The sequence below is a fragment of the Ammospiza caudacuta genome, chromosome 5 (genome assembly GCF_027887145.1).
Source record: "Ammospiza caudacuta isolate bAmmCau1 chromosome 5, bAmmCau1.pri, whole genome shotgun sequence".
In the NCBI taxonomy this organism is placed as follows: Eukaryota; Metazoa; Chordata; class Aves; order Passeriformes; family Passerellidae; genus Ammospiza; species Ammospiza caudacuta.
In genome coordinates, this window is record NC_080597.1 from 71480930 (window position 1) to 71501539 (window position 20610).

A 20610-nucleotide genomic window follows, 5' to 3' on the forward strand; every position below is an offset into this window, starting at 1 on the left:
CAATCCCTCTGTAACTGGATTTGCAAGAAGAGGATATAGTTTATAAAACACCCATCTGAGCACCTTCTCTGCTCACATCAATCCAATGAGCCTTTTGGCTTACACCAAGCAGGGTTCTGTGCCTTGGAGCTTGTAGCTTTTAATTTCATTTAGTGTTGTCTGTCCATTTCTGTTTGAGACTTTGAAGAGACAGTGAATAAGTTAATGGGTGTTTTTATGGCCAAACAGATCTGCTCATACCAGGAAGAAGCAGGAAACACTGCACTCAAAGATGCTGCTCTCTAGGTTTGCTGTTGCTGCTGTTTTGTGGGTTTTTTAAATGCAGGTAGCTAGGAAGAAATGAGCAAAGGTAGTGTAAGGAAAAATAAATAAATCTTTAAAGTGACCTCTAAAGACCAGGAGGGAAAACCTACGAGCCAGATTCGTGTGCTTTTTGCCCCCTGTGTAAGGAACTTGCCCCAAATGCTGCATTACAAAAGTATTTCATGCTAATACAAAATAGGTGCAGCAAGGCTGAACACCTGATGGACTTCAAAGAAAACCTGACCTACAAAATCAGATTGCTGCAGTAATCAAATGATTACCTAATAATAATATGGTGAGTTGTGCATTACCTATTTTTTCTAGTCATTCTCTTGATATACTTTTGGGCTGATACTCTATTAATGTAAGGTTACCAATAATATAGTTGGTAAAATCATACTAATATAAAATTCCATATGTAATTATGTGTTTAAAGTTTTTAACATCCTTCTTCTGCACAAAATCAACCAGTAAATCAGTTTCAGTTTGAGCTTACATGGGAAGTGACTGGGAGAGCTGATGGAGAATGTGGATTTTATTTTGTTTTTTTAAATAAAGATTAAATTGTAGTAAAACCAGCTTTAATGGCTGCACTGGATTATTTCTGTGTCTCAGAAGTTCTGTTGAGGCTTGTGTGGCTGAATAACCAAAGTGAACCCTGGAAAGGCAGGTGCTGGGTCTGAGGCAAACATTGGGGTGCTGCAGCTGAGAGTCACCCAAAAATCCAGTAACTGCTGTTCCTGCAGGATGTTTGGGCCAAGCCCATTTTGGAGAGAGCTTTGGGCAAAGCACCTGCCAGGCTCTCCTCCTCTCCTTGCTGTGACCACCCTGAGTGATCCCAGCTTCCCTGTTTTTAGAGCAGAGTATGCAGGAATTGGGGTAGTAGTGCAAGCTCTGGCACAAGAAAAGCATCTCAGAACAGTGAGGCACTCAGATTCCAATACATCCATCTCCCCCACTCCTCGTTTTCTGCTAGAGCTTTAGCAAAGGAACTGGTTTGATTTCTTCATCCTATTTTTGCATACCAGCATTGCTTTCACTCCCATGGAGATACATGTCTTACATATCCCAGTCCTGGGGGCATTTATGAAAATAAAGCATTAACCCTCCTTTGACATTTTAATTTCTGCAGAATCTCCTTTCCTTGGGCCCAAGAGACAGGAACTGGCTAAAGTGTGAAGCTTTCAACGTGCTGGCTGAAGGCTGATACCAGCGTGGAATTCCATGGTGGTTTTGTGGACTCCAGGTGAGAAATTATGCAAATTCTATGAAAGCTGAAGTTACAGACCACAAACCAGTTCCTTTTGGTGATTCAGCACTCAGCTTGTGAGAAAACAAAGATGCTGAGGAAGCAACTCATCCTCTTCCTCAGAGCAATACCATGCAGACCCAGGGAGTGTTTTAATCTGTACTCTGTTTATTCTGAATGAGGGATCCACAGGAGACGTGGCCATTGCCAAGCAATGTCACAGTCACTGATGCTGTCCCCTAGCAGTGACACCCCACTCAGGAAATAGTACCAACAGGGACTGAAATCAATGCTACAGGCAAAGCTGCACCAATAAAAGCACCAGTAAGAGATGAGGGCTGCAGGATGCTGAGGTGAATCTGTCCAGTTGCTCTAAATGAACATTCACAGAATTTGCTCTTCCAGCCCCTGTGCAAGCAGACAAGAGGCATTGACAAGACCACTGGGACATGTGAGATGTTTAGGGGCACTTTGGTCAAATCACTAAGGTTAGGGGGGGTTTAGGCACTTAAAAATATCCTGTGATCCTACTGGGCAGGAAAAGGCTCAGGTCCAGGAAAAGCTGGTTAAATGCCCTAGGTTTTCCTTACAATGAAAAATGCCTGTATGGAGACAGCATTTCCCAGGAGCCACCTCTTGGAGGGAGATTTCATCCTGCTTGGTCTGACACAGCTACTGTTACTATTTAATATACCAGAAAAAGGGTAAAAACCTTTAAATATAATCACTCAGCTCTTTAAAACCACTCACAAAGTGGTGCCATATTCATTAAAAAGTTTTTCAAAGTGGGAGCTACAGGTGTAGTGTGGATGGTGCTGGGGGACAGGGAGCTCTGAGTTTCCAGCACAAACACTGCTGCCTTGCAGGGCCAAAGCCATTGGGAGGGTTTTGTAACAGGTAAGCCAAGAAGACACTCAGGATATCAGTTTGACATCTATTTCTAAGGGTTCAAGGTAATTTTGAAGCCAATGGAGAATGCTCTGTGCCTGCAACCCTCTCACACCCCTTTCTGTCCAAGAGCTGAAGACAGGTTGGCATGAACACATCAGGGTATTAATTTCATAAGTGCTTATGGAATCTACAGTCATTCCCATTCATGATGATTTGTCACCTAATAGTGAGGTCACTCTGGTGTTGTTAGCTGGAAAGAACAGGCACGACTGTGCCTTTCACGTGAAGTCTTCTTCAGTCAATTAAAAAATATCAAAGTTCAGTATCCATGCAGCAGCCTGGTGGACCCTTGGCAGATGATCTTTTTATCAAAAACTGATTCCCCTACTGATTCATCACTGAAACTTGAATCCTCTTGGCAGTCCAGTATAAATGTGTTTCAGACAAAAATCCATCCATATGTTAGGGAAAAATCAACTCCAGGTCACTTAAGACTGTTGAGAAATTTTGGTTGTTCTTCTCCTCTTGGTAAAAGTGTTTCTCCACCAATCTTTGGACCTTTTTTCTCCTGGAAACATGAACCATGGAGAAAAGAAGTTAAATGTGTGGTAGGATCTCCCAAACACTTCTCTGGCAGACATTGTGGTAGGGCTAAATTACCTGACTAAACACTGACAGACCCTCTAGGCACCTTGACATTCTGAATTCTTACAACTTTGTTCAAATGCCATTTCCCCATGGGTAAATAAAACAAAGCTTTGAGAACAGAAAGCAAAAAGTAGAATTCCACTATAACACAGCCTGCAGGCACCTGTGTGTACCTGACAGAATGCAGAGCTGTTGGCTTTGCTGGGAGATCACAGGGGCACAGAAGCAAAGAGGGGGACAGGGCAGAGAAGCAAAGAGGGGACAGAAGTGCCACAGGAAGCAGCCAGAGTGCTGAGGTGCTCACTCCCACTCACCTTTAGCATTCCATCTCGCTCCCACTTGAAGAGGCCACAGTAACTGCAAGATGAAGATGGAAGTGAGGATCACTGTGCTGTGCTTGCTACACAGTATGGGGGATCCTAAATTAGCCCCACACCCAGCCCAGGCTCCTTGGCACAAGGGATAACATTCCCCTTTTAGGACATGGTTTTGTGACTCACAACAAGTTACTTGGGAAGGGACAGTCCCTAAGTCCCAGTCACTGTTTCATGAGGCTCATTTCTTACCTGCAGGGCTTTTTAGGAAGCCTGTCAAGGGAAATAGCTCTGCTTCCACAAGGACATTTGAAAAATCTCTTGATGGCATCATGCCAGAGGTAGTTGTGGTTATCCTGCACACAGGTCTCCAGAGGCTTGAAATAGGTGTAATTACACTGTCAGGGAGGAGAGAGAGTGTATGAGACCTGTTCTGGGGACTGGCAGCAGCTGAATGTTCAGAGGAAAGCATTCCTGTCTTCTCCCATCCTGAGGAGCCCAGCAGTTGGATCCCCACCCCAAGCTTTGTCACAGCCATCCTCCCCTTGCCACCACCCTGTGGTCCTGCTCCCAGCACTTCATGGGACACAAGTCCCTCTGTGCAATCCCAAAACAGGCAGGGAAGGCAGCAAGAGGGAAAGTTCAGCAGGGGCTGAAACTTTGGAAGTGGGAGGGATGCTTCCCTTTCTCTCAGTACATTTGGGACAGTCAGAAAGCTCCACTCCTCTTCCTGATGGCCAAGTCCCTGGAAATGCAGATAGTGAACTCCCACCCAGTGTTAATGTTTTCATGAAGTATGGAGAACTGAGGGTCCTGGTACAAAGCACTTCATGAAGAAACAGAGAAATTCAGGAGAGCAATACCCATGGAACCACTGGCATAAGCACTGAGCTGAGATGTTGAGCACAGCACTGAAGCCTTGCCATGTCTCAGTCACTCTGAGCTGCTCTCAGCAACAGGCATGAGGAACAAAACATCAATCCCTGCCCTGGACCACAGCCAAGAGAGTGGCAGATGGGAGTCTGCAGGAAAGACCTGCACCATTTTGTAGGATCCATGTTCCACTCCCCTGCTGGTACCCTGGCTCCCCTTCACTCACTGTTTTACATGTCACAACTCGGCATTTCACTGCTTTAATGTTCCTCATCTTCTCCTCCAGTTCTTCCTTTTTCACCAGGGGCTGAAAGTATTTCTCCTGCAGTTCAGCCTCAACCTGTGGGCACACAAAATGTGCTGTGAGGACACAAAGAGGGGAGAAGCCACTCCATAAATGGCCTTAGGGCAAATTATTATCAGGCCTGCTTGAAGCAGACTGCAGCCTGGGAGCAGAGAAACACAACATCTCTTGTTTCAAACAATCCATTACTGTACACGTGCTGGAGCTCACAGCACTGACACAAGCCAGCTCTGAAATGCAGAGTGGGAAGGTTTAACAGCAGCAGGAAGTACTGAAATGAGCACTGAGCCATGAGGACAGTGCAGAGAAGTCAGGGAGGCAGATGGAATTAATGGAATGGGTTCTTAGCCAAAATATTACTCCCCAGAAGACCTTAAAACAACTGTGACTTGTCAATAAGAGTCCAAGACGAGCCCTGTGCCATTGGAAGTGCTGTAACCCTGGGGAAGTGCTCAGCAGAGACTCCCAGGGTGACAAACCCAACCCCTCAGCTCTGCAGGGCAGCTGATGGCATTTCACAGCTGACATGAGCCCCAGATGAAGGTGGCAGCTGGCTTTATGTGGCTAAGATGTCAAGTAATGAGGGACAAAACAGGCATGTGGCTCATTTGATTTTAAGGCAGAGGGATTTCTTTGATTACCCACCAATAGGAAACTTCACTGATTCTTCCAAACACAACAATAAAACTGGTGTCAACTGGCAACATGGCCTTACCCTGGCTATGGCAGCAGTGCTGACCTGCAGGCACTGTGCCCTGTGTGCCAGAGACACCCAGCCCTGCTCCTCAGGACAGTCTGGAGCCTGTGAGATGCTGGGTGTCTGCTTCTAGCTGAAATCATGAGGAGTCCACTCAGCTCCTAGTTCTAAGCTCTCAGTCACAGCTGGATGGAGGCCATACCTCTTTTAGGACATCTGTGTGCTTGGACTTGGCCTTCAGGATTTTCTGGAACTCTTCTGACTCCAGATAGGCCAGCTGCTCACGCCGTTTCTTTTGGGCAGGTTCCAGGTCATCCATTTCTAGAGAGACAAAAAGGTTCAGTCCTACAAAACAAGGCTGTGGTGGCTGAACTTGCTCACTGCAGGAGATTTTGGAAGTCTCAGGTCTCTCAGGCAGATGTTCAGGTCAAACAGCAGCCTTTCATAGTTTGGGAACATGAAAACAAGTTCAAATACGGCTTCAGAAAAAATAAAAGTATTTTTTAAAAATAACATTTTATCTTCTTTCAAAGCACTGTACTAGGAATTTTCACATTGCTCCCAGGAATGTAAGCAATGTTCCCTCACTGACTGATGAAGAAACTTTAAAGGGAATTAAACAATTCATCCAAGATCACACAGTAAATCACCAGCAGGCAAACTCAAGTTCCCACAAAAAAAATCAGAAACCTTCCCAGGTGGGAGGGTTCTTGTTTTCCCTTGGTGAAGTCAGCCTTGCACTGCAGATGCTCAAGTGCCAGAAGAAAGGGAACAGAGATGAGCACAGGGAGATATCAGAGATCACATCTCACACTTTCTCCACAGGGTTAGAGATTTTTTAGTGTTTCCAACAAACCCTTGAAGTTCCAAACAGACCTGACTTGGCCTCTTTTTAGCACAGCAATTAAATCCTTAACCCACAGCAACTCCTGCTGTGTCAGTAGGACAGAAGCACATTTTTCTGTTCTAGAAGCTAACAGCACATACCACTGTGTGCTTCTGCACCTTGTGGCTGAGCAACATTTTTCTCAACCCTTTCAACAATTTCCAGGACATCCTCAGCATCAGCCCGTTTCCTCTTGACGCTGTTTGGGTCTGTTCTGGGGAGGATCTGGCCTTTTGCTCGCAGTCGCCGGATGGCAGCCAGCTGGAAAACAGAAAGAGCAGGGAAATGTTTGTGGCCTGGCTGGCTCCAGCTCCTGATTCCAGAACTAGCAGAGAAAGGCTGTCAGCTGGGAAAACATCCACTGGCCTGAGCATGGAGCTGCCTGGAGAGAGGCCCAGCAGAATTCCCAGCTCTGACACACACCCAACCTTTTGTGATTTCCCAAAGCAGAAATCACCTCTCCACAGGTGTTACCAGGCCTGGTGTCTCTGCAGCTCAGCTTTACCTGCTTCACACATCAGTAAGTTTTTCAGAGAAATCAAATCAAGTGAGATTTCCACATAAATTCCTAATAATTAGGAACTAATAGAAAATTTATTACAACTATTCCTTCTCATAGTCCCAGAATGCTAAGACTTTCTCATTGTAGCTGGAAGTTTCTTTGACAAACAAATGAAAATATTTTTACCAAAAAAAGATGCAGTCTGTTTTGGCTGGACAACAAAATTATCCAGACTCATGGCACAACACAACTAAACCAGTTGCTTACCCACCTGTCAAACAAAACACCTGCAATACACTGCACTAGCAGTGCCAGAGTTTAGCACTCCAGGGATTTTCAGCACAAATCCCTTCCCTTAAAAGACTGACTGAAGGCAAGATGGCAGCATGGACTTTGGCACTGACAGGTATCCTGTGTGCTGGAATATGGCCAGAGTGATCCCATAAATGAGAAACTTCACTAACACCAGAACTGAGCTGACCAAAGACTCCTCTTCTATCACAAACCAAATTTCCCTTAACCTCTGTTTAATACTTTAAAGATCCAAAGAGCTGGTACCTTTTTGGCTTCTGCCAAGCTATCCAGCTTTGGCCTTGGAGGAGGAGACTTGTCAAAGAAGAGGATATCTTCTCCTTCTGAGAAGCCTGTGCCTAGCCTGGGCCTTTGAGGAGTTGACATTTTTGCAGCTTTGGGAAACTCTGCCCCAGGCACTGGGGAATGGAGGGAAGTCTGTTTGGAGGAGGATGGGAGAGCAGGAGTGCTGGCTTTACTTGTGTTCTGGAGAAACCTTGTAAGACAAGAATAATTCATTCAATTAGAAACATAAATCACAGAGAGAAAGGTATAAGAAACAAATAGGAGGGGATGCAGGCTATGATTTTTTGCTAATTGGCCTTTAACTGCTAAAAGAAACACACAGCAATTTTGGCATTCAGAAGAAAACAAGACTGGTAAAGGACTCACTGGGTCACTGAAATCAAGAGTGACTTGAACAAGACCAATTATTTTCAAAGCTCAAATCAGAGACAGACATCACACAAAGCTGAGAAGAAGTGAAAACACAGAACCTTCCTGTGAAAGCCAGTGTGTGTCTTACCGCCTCTGAATCTCTTCAGATCGCTTTTTTCTGGCCTCCAGCAATTTCTGTTTCTGTTGCTTGAGCAGTGCTGAAGCAGAGATAGACTGGAAATCTGCCCCTTGCTTCTTTTCAGCATCTGGGAAAAAATAATAAAGCAAAATCAAAAGGCCACTTTGTTCAGAAGGAGGTAAAGTGATTTTAGGAGTGGGTCTTCCTTCAGGCAAAAGGACAATACCTGTTTTGGTCCAGTGCTTGCAGAGGTTTCGTGCCCCAAAAGTTGGCTGTGCCAGCAGTTCCCTGAACTCTTCAGAACACTGCATGGGTCTCTTTGCTGCACCTGAGTGGAGGAGCAGAAATAGAACAGATTTGACCTGAGGATGGGAAGCAGGCCTGGCTTCTGAGATGTAAACTTGTCTAGGTTGGAAGAAACCCTTGCAGGTCAGCTGAGCACTCCTCAAAGCAAGACCAACCTTTACATTATATTTGGTTGCCCAAGGTCTTGTCATTTGTCACAAACATTTCTATCCCTTCAGCAACTCAATCAAATCCTCATCAGCCCTGGCTGTCTGTGTTACTCCCACCATTCCTGTTTTTAGGATCCTGAAGGCTCCACACTTTATCCCTGGAGAATCCAGAGCAGCCAAAAGCTGCTGTGGACATACACTATGATGTCTGAAATGGAGGCAACCAACAGATGGAACTGAAAGATGTAAATAAGTCTAAGTGACACCTAGAACACAGTTTGAATAACCTGTCACCTGCTGTCCAAGGAGCATAAAGAGTGTAATATTAAATGCTTTACAGAAACAAAACAGAGGCAGAGAAGACTGATGACATGCCAGGGGCTACAAAAGGAACATGCTTTGACACAAAAGCACTGGAAACAAGGTGGGTTCTCAGGAGGTTGCCTGCATTGCAGACCCGACTGATTTATACTTAGTATTCCTTAGAAGCTTTCAAGGTGGCAGAAGTAATTTATTTTAATCAAATAAAATAAATCCTCTGGTTCAAAGTTCTTAAAACTTCCAATTCCCATTAATCTGGCAAAGATCTTCTGTCACTGTCCAAAGACAGAACAGGAGACTTAATTTGGGGGCACTGATGAAAAAACGATGCATGAAGCCACACAGTTGCTTATTACATTTGCTTTGAAACTGTGATCTAAAGGGGGAAGAGGAGTTTTGACCAACTGAGGAAGCAAATGACCCCTTCTGCAGCAAAGTGACTGCCAGGTTCAGTTAGTGACTAGAAGGCCCTGGGACACATCTACACATCAAGCTGGAAACATCTAAAGAGTGAAGAGACCACTTGAATAATTGGGTACCAATTTTCTGCCTGGTTTCCTGGACAATTGCATCAGATCCTTTCACGACCAGGTTGGAGAGAGTGGTTTGAATCTTCCTTTTTGGCACAGCAGCTGCAGCACTAGAAAGAGGAAACAAATCCAGAATATCAGAGTTTTCCCATACTTAGAGCAAGGACAGAAGCCTGAATACTAGCCCAGTGCTACAACAAAACTTCAGCCACCCTTAAGGACCAGCTGTCTGGTTTTTCTAAGGATGTGAATCTAAATCCAAATTCCAGCATAATGTTTAGGATCTCCTATTTCTCCCTTTGTTGAGATATGTATTTCCTGTGCATTACAGGAAAGCTAAACATAGATCAAAGCTTTGCTTTGCTCACAGGTTGTTCCAGGGATGGAAAGAAGGGTGGAATTGCTTCATTACTGTGGAGTCACACCAGGTGTCAGAGGGCAGTGGTAAGGGAATAAAAGCTGTGTCCAAGCACAGGGCTGGATCCAGCTGTGACTCTTCTTTCCACAGCTGTCTTCATGGGATCTGGATAAAGGACCTGACCCCTATGAGATGCATACTGATCTTGGTCAGTCCTGTTTCCTCATTAGCCCAGAGTGACACTGTATTATTTCAGGCAGGGAAGACATGAGGAAATACAGAAAACACTGACTCTGGGATTAAATACAGTAAGCCATAAGAAAATACAGTTACAATCTCAAACTCAAATTCTTGGGATCTCATGATCTCAAAGTCCATTAATCTACACAAAGCTGCCTGGCTTCACACCACAGTATTAATGTAGAGGTAAAAACAACCCTTACCACATCTTAGTATCAACTTAAAATTTTCCTGTCAAACAGCAGCTCTGCCACCCTGTGTGGCCAGTAGGATTATGCCAAGTGTGGGGCTTTATTCCTGCTTGGTAAAAGTTAAGGCAAAGGCATTCTCTAAATGAACAGATTCCCTTAGACATAGCTTCAGACTCCCTTCTATATGTAATTCTGGGAAATTCTGTTCAAAAGCAAGGGAAAGAAATGGTTTATCTTACACTGAGGCTGCATATGCTGCTGAAGAGACTCCTCCATAGTAAAACCCATCCTGGCACAGCCTCTCCTTCAAAGTGGGATTTTTCCGACCGGCTTTTCTGGGAACGCGGCCCCCAGAGAAGGTGGATTGCAGATCTGCCCGCTTCGAGCTGAGCTTCTTGTACTGGGACTGGATGTGGTACTGACAGTATTCACAGTCATTCTGAAAAGAAACAGGAGGAGCCTGTTACACAACACCAGCAGTTACAATTCCCTTCAATCCTCTCACCCATGTGCATCCTGGTATGGCTAAAATGAAGTAACATCTCCACTGTGGTACTCCGGCATTTGATCAACTAAGCAAAAATATGCCCACACTTGAGCAACAAAAAACAAAGCTAAAATTGCCTGTACTAATCACTAGAAACAAACCTGTGCATCAAGGAATTTTAAGGCCATTCCTCAAAGTCAACTCATTTCCCACCCAGGACATCTTGCCCAGATTCTGTACTCTTGACTCTACTCAGTTTTATGTATTGTCTGCATAGACTGCTCCTAAAGTAGGTCTGCAATCACAGTCTTGATTGGCTACAACTACCTTCTCTAGTTTTCTTCTTCCCAGTTCTTCATTCCTTCACTTTTTCTCCTCCTTCTGATACCCTACTATCTTCAACCCTTCTGACTCAGACAAGGCTCCTTTCAGGTATCACGGCATCACCATAGCCATGAAGTAACATAATGCACAATCCTTTAAACTAGTACAAGTCAGTAATGTCCTAAAAGAAGGATCCCAAAACTTTTTTCTCTCATTTCCAGTGCCCCATATTCAAGTGTAAGTATCCTAACAGTTTGCAGGTATCCTGGACAAGGGAGCTCATTGGGTGAAATCATTCCAAAAAATAGCCATTCCCAAAAAAAATATTGTGTTGCTTTTCTCTGGATGAGTTTTCTAGTGCAGTGCATGGAAGCTTGCACTGGAGCAAAGGAAAGTGAAAGGGTGTGGCATCATGGGTCAGGACCATCTCCTTTCACTGCAGCACCAACCTGGCATTTAGGGAAATCCCCTGCACAGTGACAGCACAGACACAGCTCCTCTGGGTTTCATTTCTCACTTTCTCCACCCACTTTAGTTAGTTGCAAGTCAAGATCCAGAAACAAGTAAAAAAGTCAGAGTATCAGTACAAAATCAGCAGCCAGATTTTCACCAACAGCTTAGGAATGCCCTGACCACTGAGATACAGACCAGGTTCACAATCTGTGCACAGGGATCACCATTCTTCTTCCTGGCTTTGCAGGTGCCCATATCCAGAGCTTCTCCCATGAGGAGGATCTTCTGGGGATGGTCAATGGACAGACACACCTAGACAGAAAACAGAACACTCCTGGTTAGACCTCTTTATCACTGGTTTGTCCCTGATCTGGCTCAGTACCTCTGGTACTAACAATGTAGTCTTAAAATGCAGGCCTAGCTTAAGGAAGTGACATGTCCTATTCAGATTGAGAAATTACTCAGTTAAAAATAAAAAAATGAATTTATTTCTCACAAAGAGAAGAAAGGCATTTAAGTTCTATGCTCAGAGCCTCAGGAAACCAAAGAACACCTAAGGCAGTTGTAATTGTGCTGTAAATGCTCCTGTGCAGCTCCCTGGCTCTGATACCACCATGACCCCCACATCCAGCAAGGGATGGGAGGAAGAGCTGTACCAGGGCTCTCTGTCCTTCTCCAAATGTCTTGGTCTGATCAAAACTGAGTCCTGTGCAAGAACAGTGTCTGCTTCACACAACCAGATACAACAGGGATTGTGTCTGAAGCCAAGGGACAATTTCAGAAGTCAGTTTTAATGCAGTAATAAATGTGAACATTTTAGCTGGGAAGAGCCATTCTTGACAGTTAAATGCAGCCTCCTATTAAATCTGGTGTGCCTTTCTGCTCACCAACGGGACTATCTACTGCTTATTCATGCTAATTTAAGCAATTATATAGCTTAAAAGACAATTAATGAGAGCCTTCATTTTTCTATTTGGAGAATTTAACATGCAGAACACTACATGATCAGCTACTAGACTGAAATTCCCCTTGACAGAAGTAACTGGAAACAGGTTCCATTCCAGTGCAATTAAAAATATATTAATTTATTAGCAAAATGAAGCCATCTTAAATGTTCTGCATGTTCTGCATTTATAAATAATCAATTAAGCAAGTGAACTACTATGTATCAGCTGACATATATTTACATAACACATTGTTTGTTTAATAAATCAAATATTGCTGCCTCTCTGTTGTGATTTTTGAACCAGAAACATTTTGAAAACATATCTCATGCTTGAATTGGAAGAGAGAAAATGTGCTTCCCCACCTTTTTCAGCTTTGAGAGACCTCTAGGCTGAAATAGGTGTTACACTGAAGTAGCTGAATAAACTGAAATGAAAATACACTCTCTATATTTGTGGAAGAGCCAACTACTATCAAGAGCAGATTAAAAATGGAATAAACTCTGGGTTTAAATGCTTAATAGGACTTCTTGAAGTTCAGTCTCCCAGGAGGCCAGGAGCAGATATGCACCATGCAATGCAATTCAAACTGTTGGGCAGACTGCTGCAATTTCAACCTGAAGATGCGCTATAAAGTGAAATCTCAGCCAAATACGAAAAGGTTCAGCTATAGGTTTTTATCTACAGCTGAATGAAAAATCCTCTCACCTCATCTGAGCCTTCTTTAGGTTTCATGGGGTTGGCATTGAGCAGGCCAACGACTGTGCCTTGCTCAGTCTTCCAGTGCTCCTTGTGGACCTCGCCGAACAGGAAGAGCGAGACGCACTCGTTGAGGTCGCGCAGGTCGTTGAGCCGCCAGATGCTGAAGGTCCTGCCCTGGAACAGAACAGACATCCCCTTTCCTTCCAGCTGTGCTGCACACACTGGCTGGGTCCCCTCTGGCTGCTTCTTTTAAACAGATACTCTGGCTTCCCCCTCCCAAGGTTTTCATGATTTAGAAAAGCACAATTTGTAACCTCAGTAGAGCTTAGGTACAGCATCTCCAGCCATCCATGTTGTCAGTTCTGGGGTTCCTAAAGGCCAAAATAGCAAATAATTCTGCTGCTACCCTACCAACCTTTCTGATATCAAACTGGGCAGCACACTTGTTTGTTGAATAAAGAGGTTTTTACCCCAGTGAACACACAAAACTATGGCATATCCAGATCTGTTTCATCAATTACTTTCTACAGGACACAAACAATACTGGATGAAACCAGACAAGCCAAGATCTTTACTACAGAAGTTTTCCATTAACTACATTGTGGAAACCCAGGGCACTGGAAATATCTCTGTCTGCTCTGGGGAGCCCTGACCCCCAGGGGAGCCCTGACTTTGACCCTCATTCATGGAGAAAGTTTCCCAGACTTCAAGATAGACTGGAATCCACAAAAGTGTGCAATAGATTATAGAGAGCAGTGTAGGTGTATCACTTGGTGAGAAATTGAGGTTTTGGGATTTTTAGTATGTAGTGGATGGAAGCAAGATGGAGGGCACAGGGTGCCATCCTGGGTTTCTTCTTTGTGCTTCTTCTTCCTTCTTCTCCATGGGTTTGGGTGGCATTTTGTAATTGGGCAGGAAAGTCCCCATTGTGGGCTCTGTGGGATCAGTTATTGGGGTAAAGGGGAAAATAATTTGGTGTCAGTTCTTAGTTGGATAGCTTAGCTTTAAAAGACCTTGTAACAAGAGATTGTTGGCCATTTTGTGCCTTCTAATAAAAAGCTGCCCAACTCACAGCAGTGAGACTGTTTTACTGGTAAGAAACAATAAACAGCTGAGTCTGAACATGAAATCCCATCTCAAGTGTCTTCAATCCAGACCCAGAGGAACCCACAACTGGGACCCCCGCACTTCATGAAGTTGGCTGATTAAGTTGAAGATCTAGGAAAGTTCCTCAGGAAACATGACCAGCATTTCACTTGAACTGAGCAAGGGATACAATGAAGTTACTTACATTATTTGCACTCTGAGGAGTGACCTTCTTCACTATGACTCCAAATGTTACCCAGTCTATTTCCTCCAGATTCTCAGTAGCAAGCTTGTTCTTCAGCTGAGACAGTCGGATGAGTTTCCTGTTGGCCATTTTCCTGTCCATTTCCGCTGAAGACACCCGGGGTTTTCTACATCCAGTGAAAGAGGTAAAAGACAACACATCCATTGGCACCAATGCACAGTGAAAACCAACCAGCACTTCCCTGGGGAGACATCATCTTCCTGCAAAACACCTCTGTGCCTTGCTTCACCCTGAGGTCACTTGAAATAAAACCCCCAAATCAGAAAGCTACTGATAACACTGCACTGCAACTCAGCCCCAAGCCTACATGAACTCTGCTCATTTCAGACTAACCAGGAATGGCTGACTGAGCTGGGAATGCAGCTCTGGTCCTCTGGTGAGGACACCGTGAGGATTCAGAGTCCTCTTGTGGCCACACTGAGTATAGGAATGGTGAGTGGCTCCTGAGGCTTCTGTGCGCAGCAAAACCTGGCTCAACTGGAGCTCAGCTGGGCTTTGCACATGGCCACTGCTTCCCTGCTCTGCCACTGAGGATATCCCAGGGAAGGCAGTGCTAATGAAATTAGAGCTTTTCTGTTAGAAAAGAGCAGAGGTGAAAACAGAAACATGGTACTGAGCCAAAAGTCACTGTTACATGATTACTGATTACCAGCCAGTGCTGTGGCTTTGTGTTACATCCCTTCATGACAAGTGACTAATCTGACATGGTTAACATATACATGGTGTTTTCTTTGCCTTTACTGGAGGGGTTGTCCCCAGATAGGGCTCAGAGCTGGGCTGCTGACCTTAATCTCAGTCCTGAGAAGGTTTCTACAGACACTGGCTGTGTGGTTGTGCTGGAGCATGCAGGCACCTGAGGAGTCTTCTCTCTGGCCACCTTACTGGGGGTGTTCCCTACAGCAGACTGGAGAGGCTGGAACGCCAGACTGAGAACTTGCCGTGGAGGAGGAATCTTGTTCTCTTGTTGAAGAAGAAAAAAAGGCATAGCTCCCATTACAAAGAATGAAATAATTAACTTATTAATTAATTAACAAGCTCTCTGGCACTGTGACCAGACCACTCCTGGTACACTGGGTAGTGCAACACTGTCCTGGATGTGTCCACACCACTTCTGGGAACTGTAAGCTTTTGACAGAAGCTCAGTGGCTTTAGTAAAGGGTAGACTGGGAATGGTACCTGCTGAGGTTGCTTTTGATTTCTGCCTTCCTTGCTTGGCTGGTGGTAAAGGATTGCCCAGCTGGGCTGAGAAGCATGGTGACTCTTGCAGCTTCTGAGCTTTCCTTTCCTTTAAGGGTGGACAGGGAGATTTACCTGGCCAAGGGAACAAAAATCCTATGAGACCTCAGGATTTGCACTTAGACTCTAAGCACTGCTCCAAACTATGTAATTCCTGAATAACAAGTCCAAGTCAGTGCCCCACATGGAAACCTTTCAGCTGAAGTTATCAGCTGAAATGCAACAGCTGAAAAAGTGCCAAAGACTCTTCCCCACGACAGCTTAAGACTTTGGATGTCACTGCAACCTCAAAGCTGTGGAAAGTAGAAACATCCCCTGCTTTGCAAACTGTTGCAGCAATCTTTCCATGAAGTTTCATTACTACATCCAGCACACTCTAGCAACAAACACAGCTGCATATACTGGGTTTACCAACATCTGCCAGTAAAAAGGGACTGGAGCACTTTGTCATGAAACCTGCCCAATGCAGAATTAACCCATGATGCAGAGACCAAAACTGATTTCATCTGTAGCTGTGTGGGAACACACCAGATCACCACTCCTCCTTGCTACTTAGTGCCTGCTTCAGGATTACTTTAAGTGTCCTGCCTGTAAACTCACATGGGTAAGCCAATAAATCATAAATCCATTTAATTAGTTTCATTACCAGGAGTTTTCTTCTCAGGGCCTGAACTGGATTGCTGCCCAAGAGCAGTCTTCTGCAACTGCTCCTGTAATGTCTTCATCTGCTCTTGCAATTTTCTCAGCTCAGCTAGGAAAGAAAGGAGAAGAAAAAGGATAATAATGGAGACAGCAGGAAGCCATTGCACACAGGGATTTATGAGATCCCTGGAAGTCTGGCAGTTTTACTGCATCATGGAAACTTAAATGAAGACTTGAGTCATAGTGCAGATTTACTTGATTCTACATAACTCATAGTGAAGGCAAACTTTTCTATGGAACCTGGAGCTGGGTCCTCTCATAAAAATATTTTACTTAATTGTGGTGTGTTCCTTCCCATGTTAAATAAAACTTTTCTGCTCACCATGAGACAATTTAAATGGCTGATGATTGCACTCCTTAGCATAAAGTACCTCCTGATCTAATCAAAAACACAGCCTGGACACAGGAAAGCTCTGCTTCCATACTGGTGGGACAGAACCTCCTGGCAATAATCCTGGGGGGGAAGGGACTGGTGTGCTGGTGAAAGATGCCAGGATGATATCTGATGCCCCAAAGACTGAGGCAATATTGCTCTGCATCAGACAAGGCACAGGTAACCTTCCCTGTGCTACTCAGCACAGCTCTCTCAGTCTCCCTGGCTTATTTAGTCCTCTGTCTTTCTTTTGGGAAAACAGGTTTGGTGAGTTTGGCCACTGGGTGCTGAAAACTGATCTAAGAAACTTTCATAAGGCCTTTCAGTATTTCCTCTCCAGCCCTCATCAAGAAGGGGCAGGCCATACCTCCTGCCCTCTAGCTCTCTAGAGACAGAATATATCAAACAAAACAGATCAAAGATGCTGTTGCAGAAACCTTGCAGTTCTTCATTGGTTTTCTCCTTTGCCTGACTGGGAGCTGAAGTGGGGACAGCTTTCTCTGCCTCCTCCTCTTCCACCAGGTCCTCTACATCTCCAAACAGCATAGCCAAGTTCTCCTTCTGCTCATCAATCGTGCTGTCCTCAGCATCAGCCTCCTCAGTGTAGGATGCATCATCTTCTGCATCAAAGAGCTCATCGTACTCATCTGGTTCTCCATCTTCATCCTCGGGAGCATCTCCCTCCTCAGGAGAATTCCCCTCCTCAGGTGCTTCATTTTCTTCCAGAAGAGAAGCCAGCAGATCCAAGTCATCATCACCTAAGGCAAAAATCAGAGTTATTTCTGTCAAGTGAAAGAAAATCTGCTAAGGAAAAAACATCCAAGACACCTTGATTACAAGCTAATGACAACTGAAACTAAATCAGAGCAGCAAGCAGCATTAAAAAAAACCCCACATTTCAGGTTTAACTAAAGGCATCTAGAGCAGCTTCTGGCTGTGAGACCAGGTGGAAATGTAGTTGCAGATGCTCTCAGCTCGAGGCACAGGCTGGCAAGTCAGCAGAAAACTTGCCAGCTGCTCAGCACTGCCTTTTCCTCCTCTGCAGTTCCTCAAACAGCAGCTGCTGTTCCACTGAAAAGCCTGGAACCTGTAAACATGTAGCCAACAGAGACACTCATGTGGCTTTTGCCAAAGGAAGGAGAAGAGGGATATGCAAGGCAGGCAACAAAGCATCTTACAGGTTACAGTGTGCTCCTGGAAAAACGAGGAGAACGAAGAAATAGGGAGAAAAATGGAGAAGAGATAAGTACAGAGAGAGGAATGTGACAGAGCAGGAATGAAAATCTGAGCAAACCAAGAAACTGATTTAGCCTATGCTGATGAGGAAAACACCAAACCAGGGAAGGCAAAGAGCAGCCTAACAGAAAAGTGACAATAAAGAAAGCAAGAGGCAACCTCAAAGGACTCAGCAAATAAACTCAGTGGAGTGTTAATTCCTTTGCTAAAAGCCTCACCAGGTTTTCTGAACACCTGAACTTATTAGCTAACAGGCTGATAAGAAGAAAAGTTTCCCAGCCAAAGGAAGAGAATTTTCTCCCTTACCGTCCATAGTTTCACCAGGATTTCTTCAAGAGCTCCTCAAGGCAAAAATATTCTGTTATGAGAAGAATAAAAGTGATACTGTTAAAGTATATATACCTTATCTAGAAATATATATTGTTATCGTGTTCAGGCTCCTTATTTGACAACTTGCAATCTTCCAGCTTGGTTTTGTTTAGAGCCACAGATGAGAACTCCACTCAATTTAAAACCCTCACATACATTTTCTACATCAAAACTCTGACCCATGCTGAACCTGCTGCAGTGTAAGGACACTACTTTTATATAAAAAAGCCCATTACAGACATAGAATTTAAGAAATGCCTACTACATTCTCATAGTAATAACCATTTCCACCTCACCCAATTACACTGAGTACATCATAATTACAACTAGCATTTAACTAGTTATTAAAGTCTAACAGTTGCTATTCTCAAAGCGTTTCTCCCAAGCTTCTCCATAGGTCCGTGAAAAAATAAAACAGCACGGACATGAATCGGCTAGGGAAGCTTGGCTAACAAAGATGGGATATCCACTGAGGTCAAATGAGTCAAAAACCCAAACTCGAACTATGCTTACAGACCTTCCTGCTGCAGAATCTTTTGTTTCGTCCGCTTTTGATAGTTTCCTCATGCTCCAAAATATTCATTTGCAGCAACACTGCTTAACCCGCGCGAGCAGGGAAGGCCGGTGACCACTGCGGACCCCGCGCTTTTTCCCTCACGGTTCCCTCCTCGCTCGGCCGCCTCCCTCACCCAGAACCTCGACCTCCTGTGGGGCTCCCTCCCCCGGGGCTCCCCGACCCTCGGCTCAGGCTCCGTACCCTGGTATCGCTCCGTGTGCCCCGGGATGGCTCCGTGTGCCCGGGGATCGCCGTCTGCCCCGGGATGGCTCCGCTCCCCGCGCTCTCCCGCTCCCCTCACGCACCCCGCTCACCGCCGCGCCCGCCACCAGTACCCGCCAGAATTCGGAGCGGCTCCGCCCCTTCCCGCGCATGCGCGCTCACGCCATCTTTAGTGCTGGCAGCGGCGGCATTGCCGGCGCCATCTTGGCTGTGGGCGGGCGGAGGGGAAGGGGCGGGCGATGGCGGCGTGGGGATCCCAGAATCGATGGGATTGGAAAAGTCCTATCGAGTCCAACCTATAAGAGATCACTACCTGTCAACTAGATCACGGCACTGACTGCCATGTCCGGACTTCCTTAAACATTTGCAGGGACGGTCACTCCAATGTGGAACCATCCTTTCTGTGAAGATATTGCTCCCACTGTCCAACCTAAACCTGCCCTCGTGCAGCTTGAGGCCATGTCCTCTCATCCTGTAACCTGGGAGAGGAGCCCGACACCCACCTGGTTACACCATCCTGTCAGGAAGGTGCAGAGAGTGAAAAGGTCCCCCTGAACCTCCTTTTCCCCAGGCTGAGCCCCCTCAGCTGTTCCTCCTCAGCCTTGTGCTCCAGCCCCTTCCCCAGCCCCATTGCCCTTCTCTGGACACTCTCCAGCCCCTCAATGCCCTTCCTGAGCTGAGGGGCCACAACTGGGCACAGCATTCAAGTTATGGCCACACCAATGCCCACAATAAAGGGAAGAATCACAGCCCTGCTCCTGCTGACACATTATTCCTGATCCAGGCTCTGGGTAAGCCCATTTGGCTGCAGAGCTGCCTGTGTCTGGGCAGACTGGCGTCAGGAGGGGTCACAGCAGGTGCCATCCTCATCTGGACAACCTAAACAATGTCAACACTTGTTTTACACCCTCAAATTCAAGCCTTGTTATTGTCACGTGCAGTGGACAAAATTTTGTAGGTTGGTCAGTTTTTCTTTGGTAGAACTGCAATTCTGTGAACAATAGTTCTGAGGATGTACAAGCTCATTGCTGGACTGCACTAAGTAATGACAGCAAAAAATAATCTTCCCTGTAGCATGAACAGGTTTCAGTGTATTGTGGCTTTATTCTTTGCAGTTCCTTGCCCCTCCTGATTTGTGCTATTAGACCTGCTCTTTTATCTTTCCATGAAGACCTATTTCACCTAATGCCCATGTTTTCCTCTTAGCACCCCTGTGCTAACATCTCCTCTCTCTGAAACCTCCTCAGATGATTCATTTTGATTTGACAAATGCATAAGTTATTCCTTCTTCAGCCTTTCACACTGATTTTCTGTGTTTTCATTAAGGTTAATACTTCTCAGATGAAATCAGCTCTATTATTCTGTTAGTTTGCTTCTGGCCTAGTAGCATTTCCATCAGATTTTGATCATTGCAGAATATGTAGCTGTCACAACTCCCATAATAAAACTGGATTCAGGGTAAAAAAAAAGCCTATAAATCCTACTGTCGAAAGGAACCAGTTAAAAGCCAGTAAGATATTGCATCTACTTGTAATTGATGAAGAAGGTTGCAAGCAGGCTGATAAAAACCTACTCACAACAGTCAGCTCTTGTGTTACCTGAAATTATGGATGAAGCTATAGATGAGCTATAACAGGAAATAAGAATCCAGAGTCTAAAAGTGATAATTAAAACAACAATGACAACAAGCAAAGTAAAAAACTTACTCAAATTACAATGACAAAAAAGGGATTTTCTCCTTCTTGTTGAGATAAAAACACCTGGGAGGACAAGAATAGAACTAATCCGTTACAGTTTTTTCTATAC

The 20610-nt window shown here is 44.9% G+C and overlaps 1 protein-coding gene across 2 annotated transcripts; it reads right to left on the reverse strand.

Moving 5' to 3' along the window:
- Positions 1 to 1852: 1852 nt before the first annotated feature.
- MCM10 (minichromosome maintenance 10 replication initiation factor) lies at positions 1853 to 18835 on the reverse strand. Of its 2 annotated transcripts, none has more exons than XM_058805477.1 (20): positions 18784 to 18835; positions 17964 to 18015; positions 16859 to 17179; positions 15993 to 16097; positions 15287 to 15421; positions 14896 to 15070; positions 14051 to 14216; positions 12766 to 12933; positions 11309 to 11425; positions 10089 to 10288; positions 9070 to 9170; positions 7981 to 8082; positions 7764 to 7881; positions 7226 to 7454; positions 6285 to 6426; positions 5482 to 5600; positions 4505 to 4618; positions 3658 to 3803; positions 3406 to 3448; positions 1853 to 3011 (listed from the first exon to the last, which is right to left on the reverse strand). In XM_058805477.1, the coding sequence occupies exons 2-20, from the start codon at positions 17968 to 17970 to the stop codon at positions 2928 to 2930; spliced, it is 2592 nt and encodes an 863-aa protein (XP_058661460.1). In that variant the 5' UTR covers positions 17971 to 18015; positions 18784 to 18835; the 3' UTR covers positions 1853 to 2927. The 2 variants fall into 2 exon arrangements, with proteins under 2 accessions (XP_058661460.1, XP_058661459.1); XM_058805476.1 differs by having other exon boundaries at positions 6267 to 6426.
- Positions 18836 to 20610: the final 1775 nt, after the last annotated feature.